This window comes from Carya illinoinensis, chromosome 4 (assembly GCF_018687715.1).
Source record: "Carya illinoinensis cultivar Pawnee chromosome 4, C.illinoinensisPawnee_v1, whole genome shotgun sequence".
NCBI lineage: Eukaryota > Viridiplantae > Streptophyta > Magnoliopsida > Fagales > Juglandaceae > Carya > Carya illinoinensis.
Window position 1 is genome coordinate 664,375 of NC_056755.1, and position 20,608 is coordinate 684,982.

The following is a 20,608-nucleotide window of genomic DNA, read 5'->3' on the forward strand; positions in this document are numbered from 1 at the left end:
TTAAACATATATTAAGAAATTGCATAGTCACAAACAGTAGCAGAAAAATTTGCTTCTAATAGCATCATTATCAATATCCATACATAATCACAAACAGAGCAGGAAAAAGCAAAAACAGCAGCAGGAAAATTTGCTTTTAATAGCATCATTATCAATATCCATACATAATCACAAACAGCAATAGGAAAAAGCAAAAACAGCAGCAGGAAAATTCTATATATATCCTCTCAAAATTCCAGATGATCGATGGCTTGGCCCTTTGCATTGATTTTCAAAGTAGTTTTCCAAGAAAAAGAAAGGTCAAGTTAAGGAGAATCTATCTAATTTCATAAAAAGAAGATAAAAGTATTCTGTTTTTGCCTTTTTCATGCACAAAACTCAGGAAATTCAAGGTATCTTAAAGGGGAATTAGTGAAGGAACACGTGCAAAGCTAACTTAATTATATATGCTTTTTTTTTTTTCAAAAATAAAAAATAAAAACAGCTGACTTAAAATTGATTCTCATGCCAATCCATCCATAGCTTTAAGCCTCAGAGACCCACCACCGTCACTCACATGCCACATTAAACCCGCATGCATATGCCACATTCAATGATCCCTTCCTAGTGCTTTGTCCAGAGAGAGACATTAGTGATAAAACTTCAATTAGCTGTAAACAAAAAAAATCCCCACTGGCCTTACAAGCACCACACTACACTAATCCTTTTTCCTCCACATTTGCTAATCATATTTGATTAAGTGAGTGCCTTTAACGACTAAATAGACAGACACCCCATTGAGAATTTGACTCTACATGATAAACTTATTTAACAAGGCAAGAGATAGTGTGTAGAATAAATTAGCAATGCTACATTTTACTTTCATTTTCCCTCTAATCCAATGAACATGAACCCCAAGGTATTCTATTTTACAAGGGGATAATTACACTGACCTATGGATGTGGTTTTTACAAATAAACAATAACACAGAAATTTGCCGCATCCTAACAGTAACTATTAGCTTAAAGAGATATGGACAATCGAGAGAGTTTGCTTTGCCTAACTTGTGCTATTTCTATACTATCTCAGTCGTTTAACTTGAGACACACAATGACACCAAAGCCAACTCATACACTAGGACCTGCTACAAATGTCAAAGTCACTGCAATTTTAGAGAAAGCAAATGCTATTCGCCAGGTTTTCTATTGTCGAAGAGAAGCAGCATCCAAGGAAGGTGAAATACAATTGGTCAATCACACAGAGAAGGTGAAATAGCACTTGAAACAACGTTTTCAACTAAAATAACCACAAAAGTTAAGACCAAAAAGCTTGTAATCAAAAAAGCAAACAGAAAAGTAGAAAGCAAAAAAGGGAATATAAAGTAGTCTTGCATATAGAACAAACCAAGGGAATCGCCCCCACAAAATGGAGAACTACCAAGAGAAGGAGTAACCTTTATCATAAATCTGATGAAAAGAAACAAAACCTAGATAATGAAACATCAAGCCACCGTGCGAAATAAACCATTTTTAATCTCAAATGCCCAAAACGAAAATGAAGCATAGAAAATCAGAGAGAGAAATGAAATGTACACACCTGGACGATGATGTTGTGGAATCCCTCTTGGAGTTTTCGGACGCTGGGTTGAACGAAAATGGTGAAGAGGAAATGGAGAGTGGGAACGAAAATGGGGAAGAGGAGAGAAGGAGGGAGCTCGGTTGTGTCCTTGGGAAACTGACTTTCGAGGAAAAAAGTAACCGGTGCTGTACTTTATTGAATAAAAATAAGTTTTGGTTTTTGTACAGTAGTCTTGCATATATGACCGTCAAGTTTGATTTACTGTAACTCAAAGTCATTTATTTTGCAGTTGGATAATCCGATGTAGATGATTTTATGTGTAATTGAGTTAAATTTTGCATTTCATTGGCATTTGGATAATCCAATGCTAATGCTCTCATATGTTGTTCTTCTCTTCGGCTCTTACCTTGAATCTTCCAAAGGCCTTCTTGTTGATTGAGCCCTGGGACAGAGTTAAAGCTCTTCAAATTCCTTGTTTTAACATTTAACCCTGGGACAGGATTAAGAAGATATGGCCTGGCCCATATATTTAACATTTTTCACTGTTTTACGTATCTTTCTTGACCTTTTCTAATGACCAGACCAGATCATATATGATCTTGCAAATATCTGTAACGTATATACTACCACCGCCAACCCCCCCTCCCAAAAAAAACCCAAAACCCCATTCTTTCTGCGATGAGATGCCATGGCTTGGCTCTCCATCTCTCTCTTCGCTTCCATCATCGATGCCACCTCTTTCGAGGCCATCGATTCATTTACTCGTCATATATATGTATATGACGAGTATTACTAGTATTCCTTTCTTCATTACATTTATTACTATTCCCTTGTTCTATAAGGTTATCACTTTTATTCCTTTTTTGGCGACAAGTATTGGCACACAAATAGATAAAAGATTTGAACTATTTAAGAGGACCAACTGGAGGAAATCGAAGATTTTATTTTGTTGAATAACACATACTGAAAAGAACTTGACACCCACCCGATAATCTTTGGATTTGAGCATGAATTTGCACAAAACAACAAAAGGATAAATCTGTTGGGGAATGGAAGAATCACACAAAAAGAGTTAAAAAGTAAACTGAAAGACAAAGAATAGATCTTTGATTCAGTGATATTGATTTAATTAACAAAACTCGAGAAATGGTTGCAAGTATGCAACCTACAAACACAAACTAGCGAATTCCTTTTGTATACAATCAAATGGATAAGTCATCCATAACATTTACGTGGATGCAGCAGCTGCAACAACAGGAATCGAGTGCAGACCTCTACTAGTGACGCCACCAAGCTTGCCACGCCCAATCCCTCGACTCTGTTGGCGATCACAATCTCTCTTTTCACCGCTAAATCCCTTTCTTGCTTCATCCATGTTGCCGCCTGATTCAGATAAAACACTCCCCTCAAAGCCCAGTGGCATCTTTTGATCTTCCTCTCTGATGTTTAATCTTGAAGTCTAGCAACTGGTTGAAGAATCAGCCAACTCGAGTTTCCATGAAGAAGAAGAAAAACCCCAATGCTGTTGACCACCGCTAACAAAACTATTGCTACCTGAGGACTCTTGGTCCTCCATATCTTCCCCAAAGCCCCTCCTCACCGTTACATACTTATGAAAGCTCGGCTTCATCACATCGTCAGCAACGACTATCTCAGATTCTATAAAACGTTCTTTGGTGTCTGCTACCGTGTTCCTAACAAGACTAGCAGCCAGGGAAAAATTGTAGGCAGTCCTGTTAGATTGATGTGTTGAGGGGCTTCTGCTGTCCTCAGAGAAAGCACAGGACAAATTAGAACTTTTAGTGGAGTTAAGGTCAACAACAGTTTCCAGGATAGAGCACACCTTGGTGACGCAAGGTGGAAGGTAAACAGAAGTTGTATTGGTGTTCTTTTGGTGGAAATGCTGGATGTCTTCAAGCAACAGCGTAGCATAAGATGGATTTGGATTCATCAAAGTCTCCTGGTTCAGGTCTAGATCTCGCGATCTCCTAGAGGACTTGGTTCTTGTTGATGGTGTCTGTAGGTTCCGGATTTCAACGCTTGAGACCACCACGGTTTTAGTGGTGACATGTCTAGTCATTGATAGTTGGGGTTCTTCACCCTCTTCCACAGTTGATTGTCGCTTTTTCTTTGGTATGCAATTTACAATCACAACTTGGTTGTCCAGAGTAACCATGCTATTGGTTTGGTAGTTAGCTCCATGAACAATGGTTTTGTCGTTGATAGCATTATTTTTAATCTCAGCATTTGGTTTTTGAATTCGAGAATACAAGATGATGTACTTAGGCTCAATAAGAAAGAAAAAAGAAAAAAAGAATGGCCCTTCTCAAGATGATGTAATATGGATATGCAAATATTTTAGCGCAAGAAATGCATAAACGGATACATTACATGGAGCAAGTGCCCACTGGATTTAGAATATTAGTGGAATCCTTGACACCAACCCCTTGTTCTTCAGTTTCTTTTTTGTTCTTATTCTGTACCTTGCTGCTGCTGTTAATTGGTTGTGAATATGAGACAGAGATTGGATCGATCTCACTCAATGGGTTTCTCCTATAAGGAGATTGCTCTCCTTTCTTTGAAGAGCTGCGGCTAAAAGACGATTGCAGCAGCTGATTATCATTGGAAATCTTAGCATGCACATTTGCTCATGTTGGGGACTTGGAGAGTGGCGATGCAGCATACCTTAAATCCACCATCATTGCCTCATTTCCAGCATTTTTCCTCTTGGCATCACTGGCTGTTGCAGATTCTCCTCTTCCACAACCATTGTTGCTTTTATCCATCACCAAGGATGAAACAGTAGCAGGGACTGAGACTATCTTTCCCGGCCTATTACCATTCCTAATAGCTATTAGCCTTACTGATCATGCCACAGATTATAGCTCATCCTTACAGCAGACACACGGTGCCACACAACACTAATTTTATTCTTTCCATCTAGATTGTACTGTAGGGACAATTGGTTGTTACCCTCTGCTGTAGGTGCGGTTACTCTCTGTTGTAAATTGTTACTTGTCTTATTCACTGTAAAGGTCTATATATAGATCACTGTATTGCTTATTTACATTCAAGGAAAGACTTATTTTCATCAGTGTTCTTTACTTTGATATGGTATCCAGAGCCATTTGACAAACAGTCCACACAGATCCATGGCCGCGTCTTCCTCTTCACCCAACCCTTCCTGTCCCTCTTTCTCTAATCTTCTCTCTACCAAGCTAACTATTGAAAACTATCTTCTATGGAAGGTTCAAACCTCTGCCTATCTATGGGGCCAGGACTTATACTCATTTGTTGATGGCACCTCTCCCTCACCCATTAAATTTCTCATTGAAGCTGACTCACCGCCCAAACCCAACCCTGCCTATCTCTCATGGCAACGCACCGACCAGATGGTCCTCAGCATTCTTTTTTCCTCTCTGTCTGAATCCATCCTTAGCCATGTTCTTTCCTCCACTTCAGCATATGATCTCTGGAACAAACTTGCTTCAATGTTCTCCTCTCATTCTCAAGCTAAGGAGTTTCAGGTGCGTTTTCAACTCACCAACCTCTCACGTGGAGAGCAAACAATCTCTGAATATTTTGGCAAGGTGCTTTCACTTGCTGATTGCTTAGCTGCTACTGGAAGCCATTTATCTGACAAAGAACTTGTTACCTACCTATTAAATGGGCTAGGTCCTTCATATGAGCTATTTGTAACATCTATTACTACGAGAACTGACCCTATTAATTCTCATGAATTATATCAAATGCTCTTCATTCATGAGACCTGCATATCTCACAATGCTAAAACTCTCATTTCTTCTCGAGAAATTTCTGCAAATTACAGCTCTAGTGCCCCACGTGATCAAAGGGGTTGTGTGAGACGCCCCCAAATTTCGTTTGAGATTGGACGGACATTTGAAGCGTCGAGACATGCAACACAAGGTTACTTGCCCCTGTTCATGACATATAAGATACAATGTTCATAACATATATCTAACATTATGCAATATTCGCAGCGAACAATTTTTTTCTTTAGCAATACCATGCATCAAATTAAAATATCCCAAATGCTTAAAACATACTTCCTATATAAAGACCCATTGAATAACTAAGATCACAACACTGGTCCAGAATGGTTATGATCCAAAAAGTACTGGAGATGCAACTCCATCGTACAAGTAGTAATTTACGTTAACTATTATATTGACATTGACATCATACCGTCGCTCAATCAACTGTGTCTAGTTGGTCAGCTCCTGATTCTCGTTCAGGTCCTGTAACAATATCTACCATTCGAGAGGAATGGTAGTTGGGACTACCACAGTGAGATTTGATTACAAATCTCAGTAAGTTAACAAAAAACTTTCATACAGGCTAATGATGCATAGATGACAATAAAAACATGAATGCATAATCAAATTCATGAGTAATAAAAGTATAACTTGATGTACAACATAGCATAACTGATATAACGTAAATTGAAACGTGAACTGAACTTGACTTGACATGAACTTGATCTGAAACTTGACTTAACATGAACTTGTTCTGAAACTTGACTTAACATAAAAAATAAATACTCCACAGTTATTGTGGTCCCATGTATTCTACACATCACAATGCAGTTAAATATATACTCCACAGTTATTGTAGCCCTATGTATTCTACATGTCACAATACAGTTAAATACATACTCTACAGTTATTGTGGCCCCATGTATTCTACGTGTCACAATTGCTGTGTCTCACGTAGTGTATGCATCACAATTGCTGTGACCTCATACTTCGTGTGCCACATTTGTTGTGGACCCCACGAAATTGAATATAACTCAAGATGAAACATGACTGGAATATGAAAAGACTGAAGTCCTGATGTAATATAACGTGACTTGAACATAACTTGAAAGACATGACCAACTTGATATAGAAACATTTCATAACATGACATATAATAGACAATATATTTAACATGACATACTTGTAACAGTGAATATTACATGACTTGACATACATGTAATGGATGACATACTTAACATGACGTACTTATAATGTATAGCAATACATGACAGAATATATTATGTAACAGTTTTCATATACATGACAGAATATATTATATAACAGATAAAAACTGATGACAGAATAAATTTTATGTAACAGACAATTATGTGATAACTTGGCATGGCATGACATATATGATAACATACATACATACATTGTAGTTCCTTTACTTAGCACACATACATAGTAAACTGCTAGTAATTTAAAAGCTAACTTACCTCGATCCCCACGTTTCTTATAAAACCTCAAGCGCGATCACGAGGAACCGTAATCAGTGATTTTAAAAGTTAGCACTAAATCATTAATAATTTGAAATATGAAAAATACTAATTTAAAGAGTAAAATTTCTATTTTACTCTCTACATATAGGAAAATGACCATTTTACCTATAACTTAAGAATTTTGCATACTAACTCCAAAAGTCACCAAATTTACATGCCTCATGTAAATTTTATCCTCAACTCAAATATCAATTTAGAAAAATTTAAAACTAATCATAACTATTAAAACTCTATAGGGTTGAAATTCCCATATGCTATTTCTATTGATTTTTGTTTCTAACTTGTTTTGATTAACCTTTTGATCTATGACTTATAAAGATGTGATTTTCAAACCAAACCATCACATGGTTTAAAAAAATGTCCTAAAACATATATAAGCTTCTAATTCAAGATCACATAGTTAAACATTAACCAAAACATAAATTGAGCCAATAACATCCACACTTTGGTCTATCCAAATATCTCTTTGCATAAATTTCATATATTTGAAACTAATATCAAATATCTTCAAAATAATATTATAACATGTATATAAGAGACTTAGGATCCTCCAATAAAATTATCAAAGTCATTGGAATATGTTTAGACCACCAAAGAATTAAACTTTATCAAAACAGAAACTGTTTTTCCTCTTCCAGTTTCTAAGTTTCTAGATTTAAGAAAATATTTCATCACAACTTTTAATCATGCAACAAATCCTCAACCAATAATCATATACATATGTTAAAAATACTCCATAAAAATTTTGGATCAAGATTTTTCCATTAACTTGGTCAAAAACTCCAAAATATAATATATTCTCCAGTTTATCTCCCAGAATGACCTTTCTAGAGTTTAAATAATATTTGACTGATCAAATAATTTTCAAATGGAACAAATAAGCTATCCACGTAAATTAGACTAAAAAAAAAACAACTTATATGAAGGAGACTTTATGATAAAACACTTACAAAAACTTCGAAATGGGTGTGCAAAAGAACACCTAAAAATTGTCTGAGAGAGAGTATTTGGTATTCTTTCAATAGAAAGTGTAGATGAAGATAATTTCGTGGGGGGTGGCTGGAGATACTTATGGACGAGATATGGAAGAGGATGAGGCTGGAGTGAGAGTTGAGTATAGGTCTCTCCTACCCAATAATATCTATAAAAATCAGTTCAAGATATTTCTATCCAATAATATCTACAGAAATCAGTTCAAGATATTTTTATTTAATAATATCCACAAAATCAGTTCAAGATATTTTTATCCAATAATATCTACGAAAATTAGTTCAAGGTATTTTTTTTTATCCAATAATATCCATAAAATCAGCTCAAGATATTTTCCAAAGGTAGATAGTAGACTTGGAAAAGTGAGGTGGTTAATATCTTTCCATGTGTCTAATTAAAACTTTTCTAACTATATCCAATAATCAATAACACTCTTCTGATACCATATTGAGTAATAACACTAACTATATAGTTAGACTTAAACCTATACGATTAATAAATTTGTGAAAACTTATGGGGTCTTCACGAGATTCCTAAAGCCAATAGAAATTTTACCATTGAATTTCTAGCGGGTTGTTACATCGTGGACCTTCCCATGGTAGTCGAAATGGTCGTGGCAGGGGACGCTATCACAACAATGGTCATGGACGTGCTTCCTTCACCAACACTGCTCCACAATACCAATCACCACATCCTACCTGTCAAGTATGCAACAGGGTTGGACACGTTGCTCTTCAATGCAGAAATCGGTTCAACAATGCCTTTTAGTATGAAGCTCCCTCAAATTTCTCTGCCAACTACACGACAACCTTCCCAACTCAGACTAGCTCTCCTGACACATTGTGGTACCCAGATTCAGGAGCTACTCATCACATTACAAATGACATGAGCAACTTGAACTTGTCCTTAGCGCAGTACGATGGTGATGAAACCATTCGCGTAGGTGATGGTAATGGTCTTTCTATCAATGCTTACAATGACTCATCTCTACCCATGGATTCTAGCTCATTTCTTCTTCGAAATTTATTACATGTTCCACTAATCACTAAGAATCTTGTCTCTGTCCTCAAATTTTGTGTTGATAACTGCTGCTTCTTTGAATTTCACTCTTCTCACTTCTCTGTCAAGGACTCTCGGAGCCGGAGAACCCTCCTCATAGGGCCAACCCATAACGGCCTCTATGTATTCCCATCTCCAGCATCTACTCCCTCTGTTCATATTGGTGAACGTACTTCTCTTGCCCAGTGGCATCGAAGGATGGGTCATCCATCTCTAGTTCAAGTTTCCAGCATTCTGCGTGCAAGGCATTTGCCAACTTCTCCCACCGATGATGTCTTTCAATGCCCTGAATGTCCTCTTGCAAAATCTTGCCAACTTCCCTTTAATTCCAATCAGGCCTCTTCTAGTGGGCCTCTAGATTTAGTGTGCTCAGACTTATGGGGTCCTGCCCCTTATGTTTCTAAAATGGGCTTTAAATATTATATCTCCTTTGTTGACCATTTTACACAGTTTACTTGGATTTTTCCTCTCAAACTTAAATTTGACGCTCTTAATATCTTTTCCAATTTTTTACCTCTTGTTGAACGCATGTTTAAAACCAAGTTAATAACATTGCAAACCGATGGAGGTGGTGAATTTAAACCCATCACCTCCATGTGCCAAAAACTTGGAATTAAACATCTCTTTTCTTGCCCACACACCCACCAACAAAATGGGCTTGTCGAAAGAAAACATCATCATATTGTGGAAACTGGACGTGCATTTTTGGCCCAAGCATCTTTACTTTTCACATTTTGGGCCGACGCTTTTAAAACCGCAGTATATCTTATTAATCTCCTACCATCTCCTACTCTTAACAACCAATCACCTTACTTCATGGTCCATAAAAAAGACCTTGACTATAAGTTTCTAAAGGTGTTTGGTTGTGAATGCTGGCCCAACTTACGTCCATACTTACCAAATAAACTCAACTTTCGATCCACCTCATGCTTATTCTTAGGACATAGCAATAACCACAAAGGGTACAAGTGTCTTGATCTACAAACGAACTGACTCTACATTTTACGTGATGTCCGGTTTCATGAAATATCCTTCCCTCACAAACAAATATCACAGCCCATCGCCAACACTCTTGAATCCTCCCCTTAAATTTACTTACCCCTCTTTCAATCACCCATTCTAGGCCCACTTCCCATTTCCTCAAATCGTGGCCCAAATTCCTCTGCACCTATCTCACCATCTTTACTTGGCCGTGGCCCATCTCAGCCCATCAATCCTGCTACCTTTCCCAGTCCGAGACTACACTCATCTTCAACCTCCAGTATCTCCCCTCCACCTAGTTCCAATCCTCCCATTATTTCCCAGAATCATGGCCCTTCCACCACCACTCTGGCTCCTCCACGTTCTCCCATTATAACTCGCTCCTCCACCAACTCTCTCTGACCATGGATTGCCACTGATGGTACCATTCCCTATCCTTCTCGGGATTTTTTTATCACCACTGCTACTGTACCTGATGATCCTTCAAGCTACTCTACAGCCTCTAAGTTCTCAGATTGGCGTAAAGCCATAGCTCAAGAGTACACTGCTCTTATGAAAAACCGTACATAGAGTCTTGTTCCCCCTGTCAATATCTCTAACATGCTTGGCTGCAGGTGGGTTTACAAAACCAAAACCAACGCTGATGGTTCATTTGAGAGGAGAAAGGCACGGCTAGTGGCGAAAGGCTTTCACCAACAATCTGGGGTTGACTACAACGAGACCTTCAGTCTCGTGGTCAAGCCAACCACCATATGCCTAATCTTGTCCATTGCTGTTACCAGAAGATGGCCCCTACACCAATTGGACATTCACAATGCCTTTTTGCATGGCACACTCACTGATGAGGTCTATATGCAACAACACCAAGGCTTCATAGATCCAGTTCATCCCAACTATGTATGCAAGCTTCATAAAACTCTATATGGCCTCAAACAGGCCCCAAGATCATGGTTTGCTGAACTTAGCTCGTGGCTTCTTTATTATGGTTTTACTGCATCTAAAGCTGACTCGTCGTTGTTCATATTTTATCATGATCACACTACAATTTTTCTGTTGGTCTATGTTGATGATATAGTTATCACTGCCTCTCATATATCAGCCATAACTAATCTTATACGTGATCTCGGAAAGGCTTTTCCAGTAAAGGACCTTGGCAACTTGTCATTCTTTCTTGGTGTTGAGGTTGTTCACAGTAAGTAAGGTTTTATCTTAACCCAACGCAAGTACATTAAAAATCTTCTCAATCGGAGCAACATGCTCCATGCTAAGCCCATGACATCTCTAATGACTGCTTCTCTCAAATTATCAAAGTTTGATGCTCCTGATTTTGATGATATCACCTTGTACAGAAGCTTGGTTGGTGGTTTACAGTATTTGTCTTTAACTAGACCCGACATAGGCTACTCGGTCAACAAGGTTTGTCAATTTCTTCATGCCCTAAAAGCAACTCATTGGAGTGCTGTGAAGCGAATCTTTCGATACCTTAAAGCCACTATCAATCACTGCCTTCTTTTTGCACCTCAGACCACATTCACTCTTCAAGCATACTCTAATGCCGATTGGGGAGGATGTCCAGACGATCGTAGATCAATAGGAGGTTACTACATATATCTCGACAAGCATCTACTCTTATGGAGTTCAAAAAAACAAAAGACTGTGGCTAGATCATCAACAAAGGCTGAGTACAAGGCTATTGCTGCCTCAGCTACTGAACTTATATGGATACAAACACTTATCCGAGAGCTTGGTCTGTCTCTCCCTCAATCTCTAATTCTTTGGTGTGACAATCTTGTAGCAACATACCTCACAGTTAATCCTGTCTATCACTCCAAAACCAAACACATGGATATCGATTACCATTTTGTCCGAGACCGTGTTGCTGCAAAACTGCTTCGTGTATCATTCATCAGCTCAAAGGACCAGATTGCAGATGTCCTATCTAAGCCCTTGGTTGCTGATAAATTCCTTCACTTCAAAGCGACTCTCAATGTGGTTGACACCCCCTTGGATTCGAGGGGGCGTATTAGCCTTACTAATCATGCCACGAATTGTAGCTCATCCTTACAGCAAACACACGGTGCCACACAACACTAATTTTATTCTTTCCATTTCTAGAATGTACTGTAGGAACAATTGGTTGTTACTCTCTGCTGTAGGTGCGGTTACTCTCTGCTGTAAATTGTTACAAGGTCTATATATAGATCACTGTATTGCTCATTTTCATTCAAGGAAAGAATTATTTATCATCAGTGTTCTTTACTTTGATAATAGCGTTGGCTCCAGCAGGTGCAGTCCCTGTTGTCCTAGCAAGAGTGGTGTTCTCAGATGATCTCCGGGGGATCAACTCACTTGTCTCTCCCTGCTGCTCGAGCGCTATTGTTGGTCTCTCTCTTTCTCTACTAGGTGTTCTTCTCCTTCCTTGCGAAGATGAAGAAGGCTTAGATGATTGGCGATGACGTTGCCGGTGTTGACTCCTTTCATCCTCCTCACACAAGTCATTACTCTCAATGACATTGGCTTCTTTTGATCATCATCAGCTGCAACAACTTCGTCCAAATTATAGCTCCGCTTGGAACCTGAGTACTTTTTGTTACGGTCACAAGAAGCGGAAAAGGAAGCAGCCTTGCTGGATGGGCTTTGGCTAAGCCTTCCGTAATGAATTAGAATGGCATCCACCTCTTCTTTCATGCAGCTCGATGCCCTTACACCAGCAACTACTGATGCTGCGTGTGTAACCTTGTCAACCTCGATTCAGCTACCGATTCAATTGAAGATGTAGTACAAGTAGCTGCAGCTGTAGTAGAGGCAAGCCCGTGTGGTGCCAATGGAGCATGTTGTTGAGAAGGTGGGCTTCGAGAATCTCTACCTCTACCTTTATCTTCATGGCTCTTCCGGTGCTTGACAACGGTTATCTCCTTCACTAGATTGCCTTCATCCTCTTCCACCTTTTGATCTTCTTATGTTGCTGGCGCTGTCTTGTCCCTCTTCAGCTTCATCATTGGCTCATTACTGTCCACTGTCACTTTGTGGGTAATACTATTTCCACATCCTGTATCACCGTTGGAACGAGACTTGCTTAGGTTTGCAATGCTACTAAAGAAACAACAGCAACAGAGGGAGAAAAGAAGGAGATCCTCTCTTCTTGCTGAAACAACTACCCATGATGTTTTGTAGTAATTCAGCCCAACATTCCAAAGAAAGAGAGAGGGTGTGTTTGTAGAAGAATGGCAGTGACAACGGGGAAGTTGGGAACACTAATGATGAGTAGTTGTAAGGGAAACAAAGAAGAAAGGTAAAAGGGAATGGTAGAGAGAGACAGAATTTGAATTGTTGTAAAATTAACGGTCCATAATCTCCGAGCAATGCTTTTGGGATTTGATTTGATGAGAGAGAGAGAGAAAGAAAGAGAGTATATTCAAATTTTTACGGGGGGGCAGGCTGGTAATCTCTGATTCTCTACAAAGAAAGAGTAGTTAAGAGATAGGAGTCTTTGCATCATTGTTTTGTCCCTACTATACTGTACTGATGCCTCCCTTCCCCACACTAACTACAGTTCTTGTTCCTCCATTTCTCTTATAATTATGATTATTATTATTATTGTTGTTGTTGTTGTTAGACAATTATTTTGCCATTCAAATTTGTACAATGGCTATCTAAGGTGGATCCTTTTTGTCCGATTCGGGCCTGGGAATCCTGACAAGAATCTTGATAATAGAGTCGCGACCACCTGCTTCAAAACTCAAATTAAGCATATTGCTTCTCAGAGACGGTTAAAGGAAAGCCCCATAAAGAAGAGGATATGAGAAATGGATTTGCCAGCCCTTCGAAAGACAGAGAAATGTAAAGCACAGCCCAACCCAGCCCTCCGATCGTAACCACTCTTGCTCGCTGAAAATAAATGTCACCCGAAATAATTAACTAGGCCCAGTAGGTTAACTATGGGGTACAGATCGACTATGGCGTAGCGTGCGTCCAAATAAGTCAATATTGGAAACTGAAGGATACAATGGGAATCTAAGGAAGAGTTACATTATCAAATGGTTAACCCTTCAAATGAACAACAACCCTGTCAATGTTTGTATTGGACCATAATTATAAATTAGGCATTCATTGTAAGTAGCTGGTGGGTTAGGCAATAACAGCAGCCAACAGCGCCGAATCATAATAAACAAACCGACAAATTAACCTTGGGTACCAAAATCACTTTCCAAACCCCACACCTATTTCCCAACTCTTGGAAGAAGTTGAAACAAACTGGCCCATCCATAAGAGGATTCGAGGTTTTCTCTAAACTATCAAGTTATATTACTTCATTGTAATATTTAAAGCTAGGATGCATCAAGCAAAGTACATAACCATATGTATATTATATATAAATGCTGATAGATGGTAAATATATATTCGACAGAATATATCCCAAATGAATAAACAAACTGGGAAATAAAACATCCATCCCATGACCAAAATAGATAGCATGCAGTTTTAGCAAAACAAAAACCATAACTAGAGTTGTAGAAAGTTTATGCAAGTAACTGCAGGGCCTTGATCATCTTGATATTCCCAAAGTTGATAGAAGCAACTTTACACGACCCTTTCAAAGCAACAGCATAACTAGTACAGCATATTATTTATCATCCGGATGATCCACCCAGCTGCTCCATTCCTGTATCCGAACGAAATCACCATGCTAAGCTTGTCAGGCTCAAAGCATTCCAATCCCCTTCAGGAAACAAAATTTGACATTAGGTGAGCTACAGAAGTGGAAAAATAAAAGAATCGCACAAAAGGATGTTAGATTCAGAGAGAAGAACTCAAGGAACGAAAATGAAACCTTGATTGACCTTGCAAAGTTTCTTGAAATAACTCAGGAGCAGTAGAACCAAGCGCAATATCGCGCACACTGGTGCAGGCCTTTTTACCCCCATTCTCCTGCACCAGGATTGAGAAACAGTTGATTGATTGCTATTCAGAGTCATCATAAACTTCTTCATCAGAGAGCTCATCAAATGATCTTATGTCAAGCTGGTAACGCAGGATTCCACCAATACCACCAAAACCTCTGCAGAACTGAGATCCCTCTTGAGATTTGTTCGTCACAAACTCAAGTGTGCAACCAAACTTCCTGTATTCGTTAGCAAACCACTCGAGCAAAGATAACTTCTCCTGAACCTCCAATTCAGCAGAGCTGACAGAATCTCGAAAGTTGCTCTGATCTGCCTCCTGTTCCTTGTTCAAGTGTTTTATGATAATCTCCCCAGTTGTGCTATTCTTCAGCATGTACCTATTTATATCCAGATTTTCCCATACAATAAGCAACTCAACGGCACCCATCTCCAAAGCTTTCAGTGTGTCATCTACACCAAAAACGTACTTCCCAGTGTCCTGGCTAATCTCCTCGAAGTATTTTCCTATTAAACGCTTCTCCTGAATAAACTTCACATTAGACAGGATCTCGGATGACAGCTCAATAGCTTGATTGAAACCATTCTCCCCTCCGTAAGAAACATCTACCACGTTTAATATTTTGGCTTGAAGGCGGGGATCAAACATGTCTGACTGACTGAGCTCAGTTTTGAAGTCAGCTGACCCAGCCAGTATCAATCCTGCAACATTGGGCTGGCTGGTGGCAGGATTGATAAAAAACTGAGTAGCAAGCTCTGCTGTCTTCCTAACGTAGTTGTGGCGCTTCTCCATTCGAAGACGAGCAAATCGCAGAGCTGATTGCCCTCCTCTTCCATGCTTCTTTGGGAGGTCAACGCTAAATTTATGAAGTACTTCTCTGGTATTACCACTTAAAGTACCAAAAAGGGTCCCATTACCATCCATGACAATAAAACCAAACTTGTCATCAGATTCTAGAAGTTCATTCAGCGCTTCTGTGTGAAATTTGTTGTCACAGAGATAAAGAGAAGCATTAATGGGCCTAAATGGCTCAAAATCAATTGTGACCTTCTTCTCCTTTCCATCTTCAGTTACAATTGTTCCTGTATAAAGCACAAGCCCATTGGGAGGAACCTTGTTGTAAAGCTTAAGCCTTTGCTGAGCAGAAGTAATTGCACCAAGCACAGACTGACGATTCACCCTGCTTTTAATGTTTGAAGCAGTTCCATATTCATCACCCAGCATCTTGGTAACGCGAGATACTTGATCACGTGGAGGCATGATAAGAGAAATCATGCTGGTTCCATTGCCTCTAGCAGCTTCCAGTGCTTTTATCAATTTCTTGATCTTCCATATCTCAATGTTTCTATCAGTCTCGTGAGCATCTGCCATTGTAGATTTATTACAACCTGCAAAAAGAGAGGGAAAAAAAAAACCAGCAGAGTTCAGAAGATAAAGCTGAAGAGAATATGCAATAGCACTTTACACTAGGACAATGACTAACAAAACTAAAGATAGTGCAGCGCAAGAAAAAGAACATCTGCACAGGCATAAGTTGGGAGGAAAGCAGCATCACAAAACTCAATTAGAGATTATACAGTAAACTCCAGTATATTCTAAGCAATAAGAATAGACAATCAGGTGAAACTATTATGAATTTCCTATGCCATGTGAAGTTTAAACACTCCAACAGTAACATGTTTAATATAAAACCTGCTACATCTTCAGTTAAGCTAGTGGCTGAATCAGGTATTATCGCTCATTACAAATTAATACTGCATATGGATGGATATGTAAAGAACACAGTCACCAATTCAGTTTCAATGATATCAGATATCTAAACCATATTAGAAATTCGTAGACCAAACAGTCACCAATTCAGTTTCAATGATATCAGATATCCACCGAATATTCTCGATTATTAGAAAGAAGCAATGTGACATATAATCGACATCCATAGCCATCAACACAATCCGTACATCCAGTCTAGCAAAAGTATAACCTAAGTTTCTTAAAAAAAATACTTCTGATTAGTCGATTTGCAATACAAACAATGAAAGATGAAGTTATTGATGAAGATTATACTCTATATTTTTTTTGTAAGTAAACGATTATATTAATATTAATATCAATACGAATAGGCATAGCCCTACTCTATTATTTTGATATAACCACTTTTCTGACGGAGAGAATAAACACATGTTCTATCTGTTGCTTAAATTTCAAGGAAATTTAAAGCTCATCTTTCGAATAAAGGTGTAAAAAAAAAAACTTTCTAATATTAATAAAAAAAGGTGTACAAAAATCGTCCATAGGCTTTGTTTGTCACCATCAATATACTTAATATTATTGGAGGTTAATTTATTCTTTTCTACATGAATAATATGGGCTAAGCCGCAAGTCGGAATTCTAGGTTACAGAGGAAAAAAAAAAAAGACTCCGAGACAGTCGAATCAGTTAATTACTTAACTCTGATCAGATCAATCCAACAGCAAAACAGCATAAGGTAATATATATAAATCGAATCAAGAGATGAAGAAGAAAGAACACATGGACAACATAAAGAAGCAAAAAATCACAGGAATCTGCAAACAGATATCAAACAAAATAAAAATAGAAAACAAAGACAGCATAAACAAGGACAAAATCAAAGAAATCTGCAAACAAATACCAGATAAAATATTGGAAACGAAGATATTCAGATCACAGAATCCGCCTAACAAGCAAAGGTATAAACAAATCAAGAGATTGAAATTGAAAAGAGAAATATGAATCGAGGAAAAAGACCTACAGGAGGGAGCAGACGGTAAGGGTTGGCGTGTTCTGGACTCTGGATGTGTGCGCGCCTCCTGGCTGGGACTAGGGGTCAAAAACTAGAGGTTGTGGTTGTGGACCTTCCGCGTTAAAAGACTTCCTCAGGGGTATATCATATATTCTGTTTCATCTTCACAGCCCATTAAATACCTTTTTTTTTTTTATTTAATAATTTGTTTTCTCTCTTCGTAAGATATTTATATGAAAATGGATAGTTGGTGAAAATATCGCTTAATTATTTTTAAAAAATAAATAAATATGAGATTATATAAAAAAAAATTAACGTTTTAATAATAAATTTTTTATTATTTTAAAACAACTACACGACATGTAGACACTTCACATAAAAGTGAGTCTCATTACGATGAAAAGTATTAATATTTTAATTTGTTGATAATTATTAACTCAATTTTTTTTCTTTTTAATAAAAAAAATGGGAAACTATTCTATTCTCTTTTGGGCTCGGTTAGTGAGTCTTGTACGAGTTGAACTGTGGGCTGAGGATTGGGGCTTGGGCCGCCTACCCGCCCACGGAAAAATGGATTACAGGCTTTTGCAGCTGCCTTTTCTAAACGACGTCTCCTCCATGTCGAGATTTGGAGGTTGCTCTCTATATGAAGATTTGGACGTTGCAGTTTCCAGGATTGGTTTTTCAGGGAAAAAAAAAAAAGAAGATTTCCAGGATGGGTCCGAATGCCGAATGGTACAGATAATACCAAAATCTAATATGGAAATTCCGAAATAGTGCAATTTAATCCTATTATTAATGATAATAATAATCATAATAAATTCCAAAATTTGAATTTGTACGAATAATCCAACTAGCATAAGCAAAGTTGCCTAATTTTTTTATAACCATATAAGATAACGACTAACGAACATCCTTCAACGATGAAAAATGATAAATCTGATAATTAAGGTCAAGGAAATTAATTACAAATTCAAAGCTATAGCGGCCAAGCACACGGCTAGCTCTTGTTGATAAGAATAATGATAATTAACGATCATGATGTAATTAGTATTTGATAATTATTTTAGATAAGCATGATGTAATTAATTTTTTTGTAACTAAAACGAACTCTCCTTGTTGCAAATTATATATGCTCATACAATATCCAAGTTTAAATTTGAAGGAGATGCATATATATAATTGCCATGCATTGAAGAAAGTACGAGTTAGAAATAGAAAATAATAATAATAATAGTTCCACAATTATAAATTACTTTATAATTAATGCCAACATTCCATGATCTGTGTTGAAAAACCTGACAATAAAAATAAAAGTAAATAAGAAATAATTAAACAATCATTTACATGACATAAATTTACGTAGTTCGACAATATACTTATATCTACAGAGTTGTAGAGAATTTTATTATATTGATGAATCATAATGTACACTTTTTGGGACGATTTTCATTGTTCAAAACAGTTGTACTGTACAAAATAAGCATATTTCTAGGGTTACACAGTGAAAACTTTAATTTTCAATTTTTTGTAACATTCGTTTGAACAAAATGTCCAATGCGTATCAAGTGAACTCTTTGTCTAACCTTCACTTGAGCCCACTGTCTAGCGAACTCTTTGCATGAGCTTCACTTGAGTCTACTGTCAAGTGAGACTCGAGCAAATTTTCTGTCTGATCGTCGCCTGTGCTAAAAGTCGAGTGAAGTACTTTATGTTTTGACGCTCCTTGAGTAAAAAAAAAATACCAAAATTTTTTCTCAAGCCTCATTAAAAATTTACTAAAAAATGGTAACAAATCATTATTAAGTCAAATCATCAAGTCAACCTACCACAACAATAAACCAAGCTGTAGATTGTACGTGCACAAACCCAACATTAATATGGGTTAGATTTTAAATTTATATAAATATATTTATTTTAAAATAAAGTTGTGAAAATGATTATATTATATTATATTATATAAGGGAAAACGAAATGGAACTTGATCATGAAAACAAGGTGAATAAGAGCAGAACATTATATGCGAAAAGCAGCTTTTAACCGACATTTTCCAATGCAACGTGTGAAGAGTTTGTAACCGTCGTTTTATGAGTAATTTAAATATATATATATATACTAGTAAAGCAGCACGTGCGATGCACGTATGCCCAGTCGATATTTTTCTTAAGTGTAATAATTTAAAAATTTTTCAATTTAGCTATAAATAGACAGAATTTCATCTATATTTTAACAATTTTCTTCATCTTCATAATAAACATATAAACAACAAAATATTACACTACACAGATATAAACAACAAAATGAGTTATGGATTTGTTTTTCTGTTTAAGTGTCATTTGATAAGTAAGTGTCGGTTAGAAGTTAATGGGAAATGAGGCTTCTAACGGAAAATGAGGGATTCTCCATCACTGACCTGAAATTCAGAAGCTGTTTCACTATATGCTTTTGCTCTTCTGGGAACACTAAAGCATATCAATAATTTGTAGAAGCAGATAATAGCACAAACTGATTAGGAAATGTGTTGATTACATATAACATAGCAAATTACTTCATTTTAGTACACTGCAGGTAGAATTCCATGCATATTATATAGTAGTCATCAGTTCATCTTCAATTATGTTATTACTACAATAAATGGCAAAAGTTCAAAATGTCCTAAAATAAAGAACAAAAGAAATAAGTACATCTCATTCAGTATACTGAAGCAACTGAGGTTATTCATGTGAATCAACATGTTTAAAGGAGAGCAGCAACACTGTCATGATTGTTGATATCTTGATCTACTGGAATTTTTCTAAATAACAAGCAAAAATTTTACAAGTGAATTGTAACTAAAAAATTTGTAAAATGACAAGCTTCAATTGGGATTTAGAGAACATTCATGGAGGAGATGAATGAAATTATTAGATCTAAAATATCATCTCTTAAATACAATTAGTATTTCATATTCATATTACGGTTTTGTAAGAAATTGTACATTATTAAAGGAGAAATAAAATGGAACACATAGAAGATCTAACATAAGATAGAAACACAAA

At 37.2% G+C, this 20,608-nt stretch overlaps 1 protein-coding gene and 1 pseudogene across 4 annotated transcripts; both read right to left on the minus strand.

Moving 5' to 3' along the window:
- Positions 1-2,785: 2,785 nt before the first annotated feature.
- Positions 2,786-3,733, minus strand: LOC122307431 (annotated as a pseudogene).
- Positions 3,734-14,255: 10,522 nt separating this feature from the next.
- LOC122307262 (eukaryotic peptide chain release factor subunit 1-3-like) lies at positions 14,256-17,735 on the minus strand. Of its 4 annotated transcripts, none has more exons than XM_043120027.1 (3): positions 17,580-17,735; positions 14,749-16,197; positions 14,256-14,627 (listed from the first exon to the last, which is right to left on the minus strand). In XM_043120027.1, the coding sequence occupies exon 2, from the start codon at positions 16,178-16,180 to the stop codon at positions 14,870-14,872; it is 1,311 nt and encodes a 436-aa protein (XP_042975961.1). In that variant the 5' UTR covers positions 16,181-16,197; positions 17,580-17,735; the 3' UTR covers positions 14,256-14,627; positions 14,749-14,869. The 4 variants fall into 4 exon arrangements, with proteins under 4 accessions (XP_042975961.1, XP_042975957.1, XP_042975959.1 ...); XM_043120023.1 differs by having other exon boundaries at positions 14,739-16,197; XM_043120025.1 differs by having other exon boundaries at positions 14,739-16,197; positions 17,576-17,708.
- Positions 17,736-20,608: the final 2,873 nt, after the last annotated feature.

What these genes read in the sequence shown, in the direction of transcription:
- LOC122307262 (XM_043120027.1), bottom strand. Translation starts at nt 16,180, where the DNA reads ATGGCAGATGCTCACGAGACTGATAGAAACATTGAGATATGGAAGATC.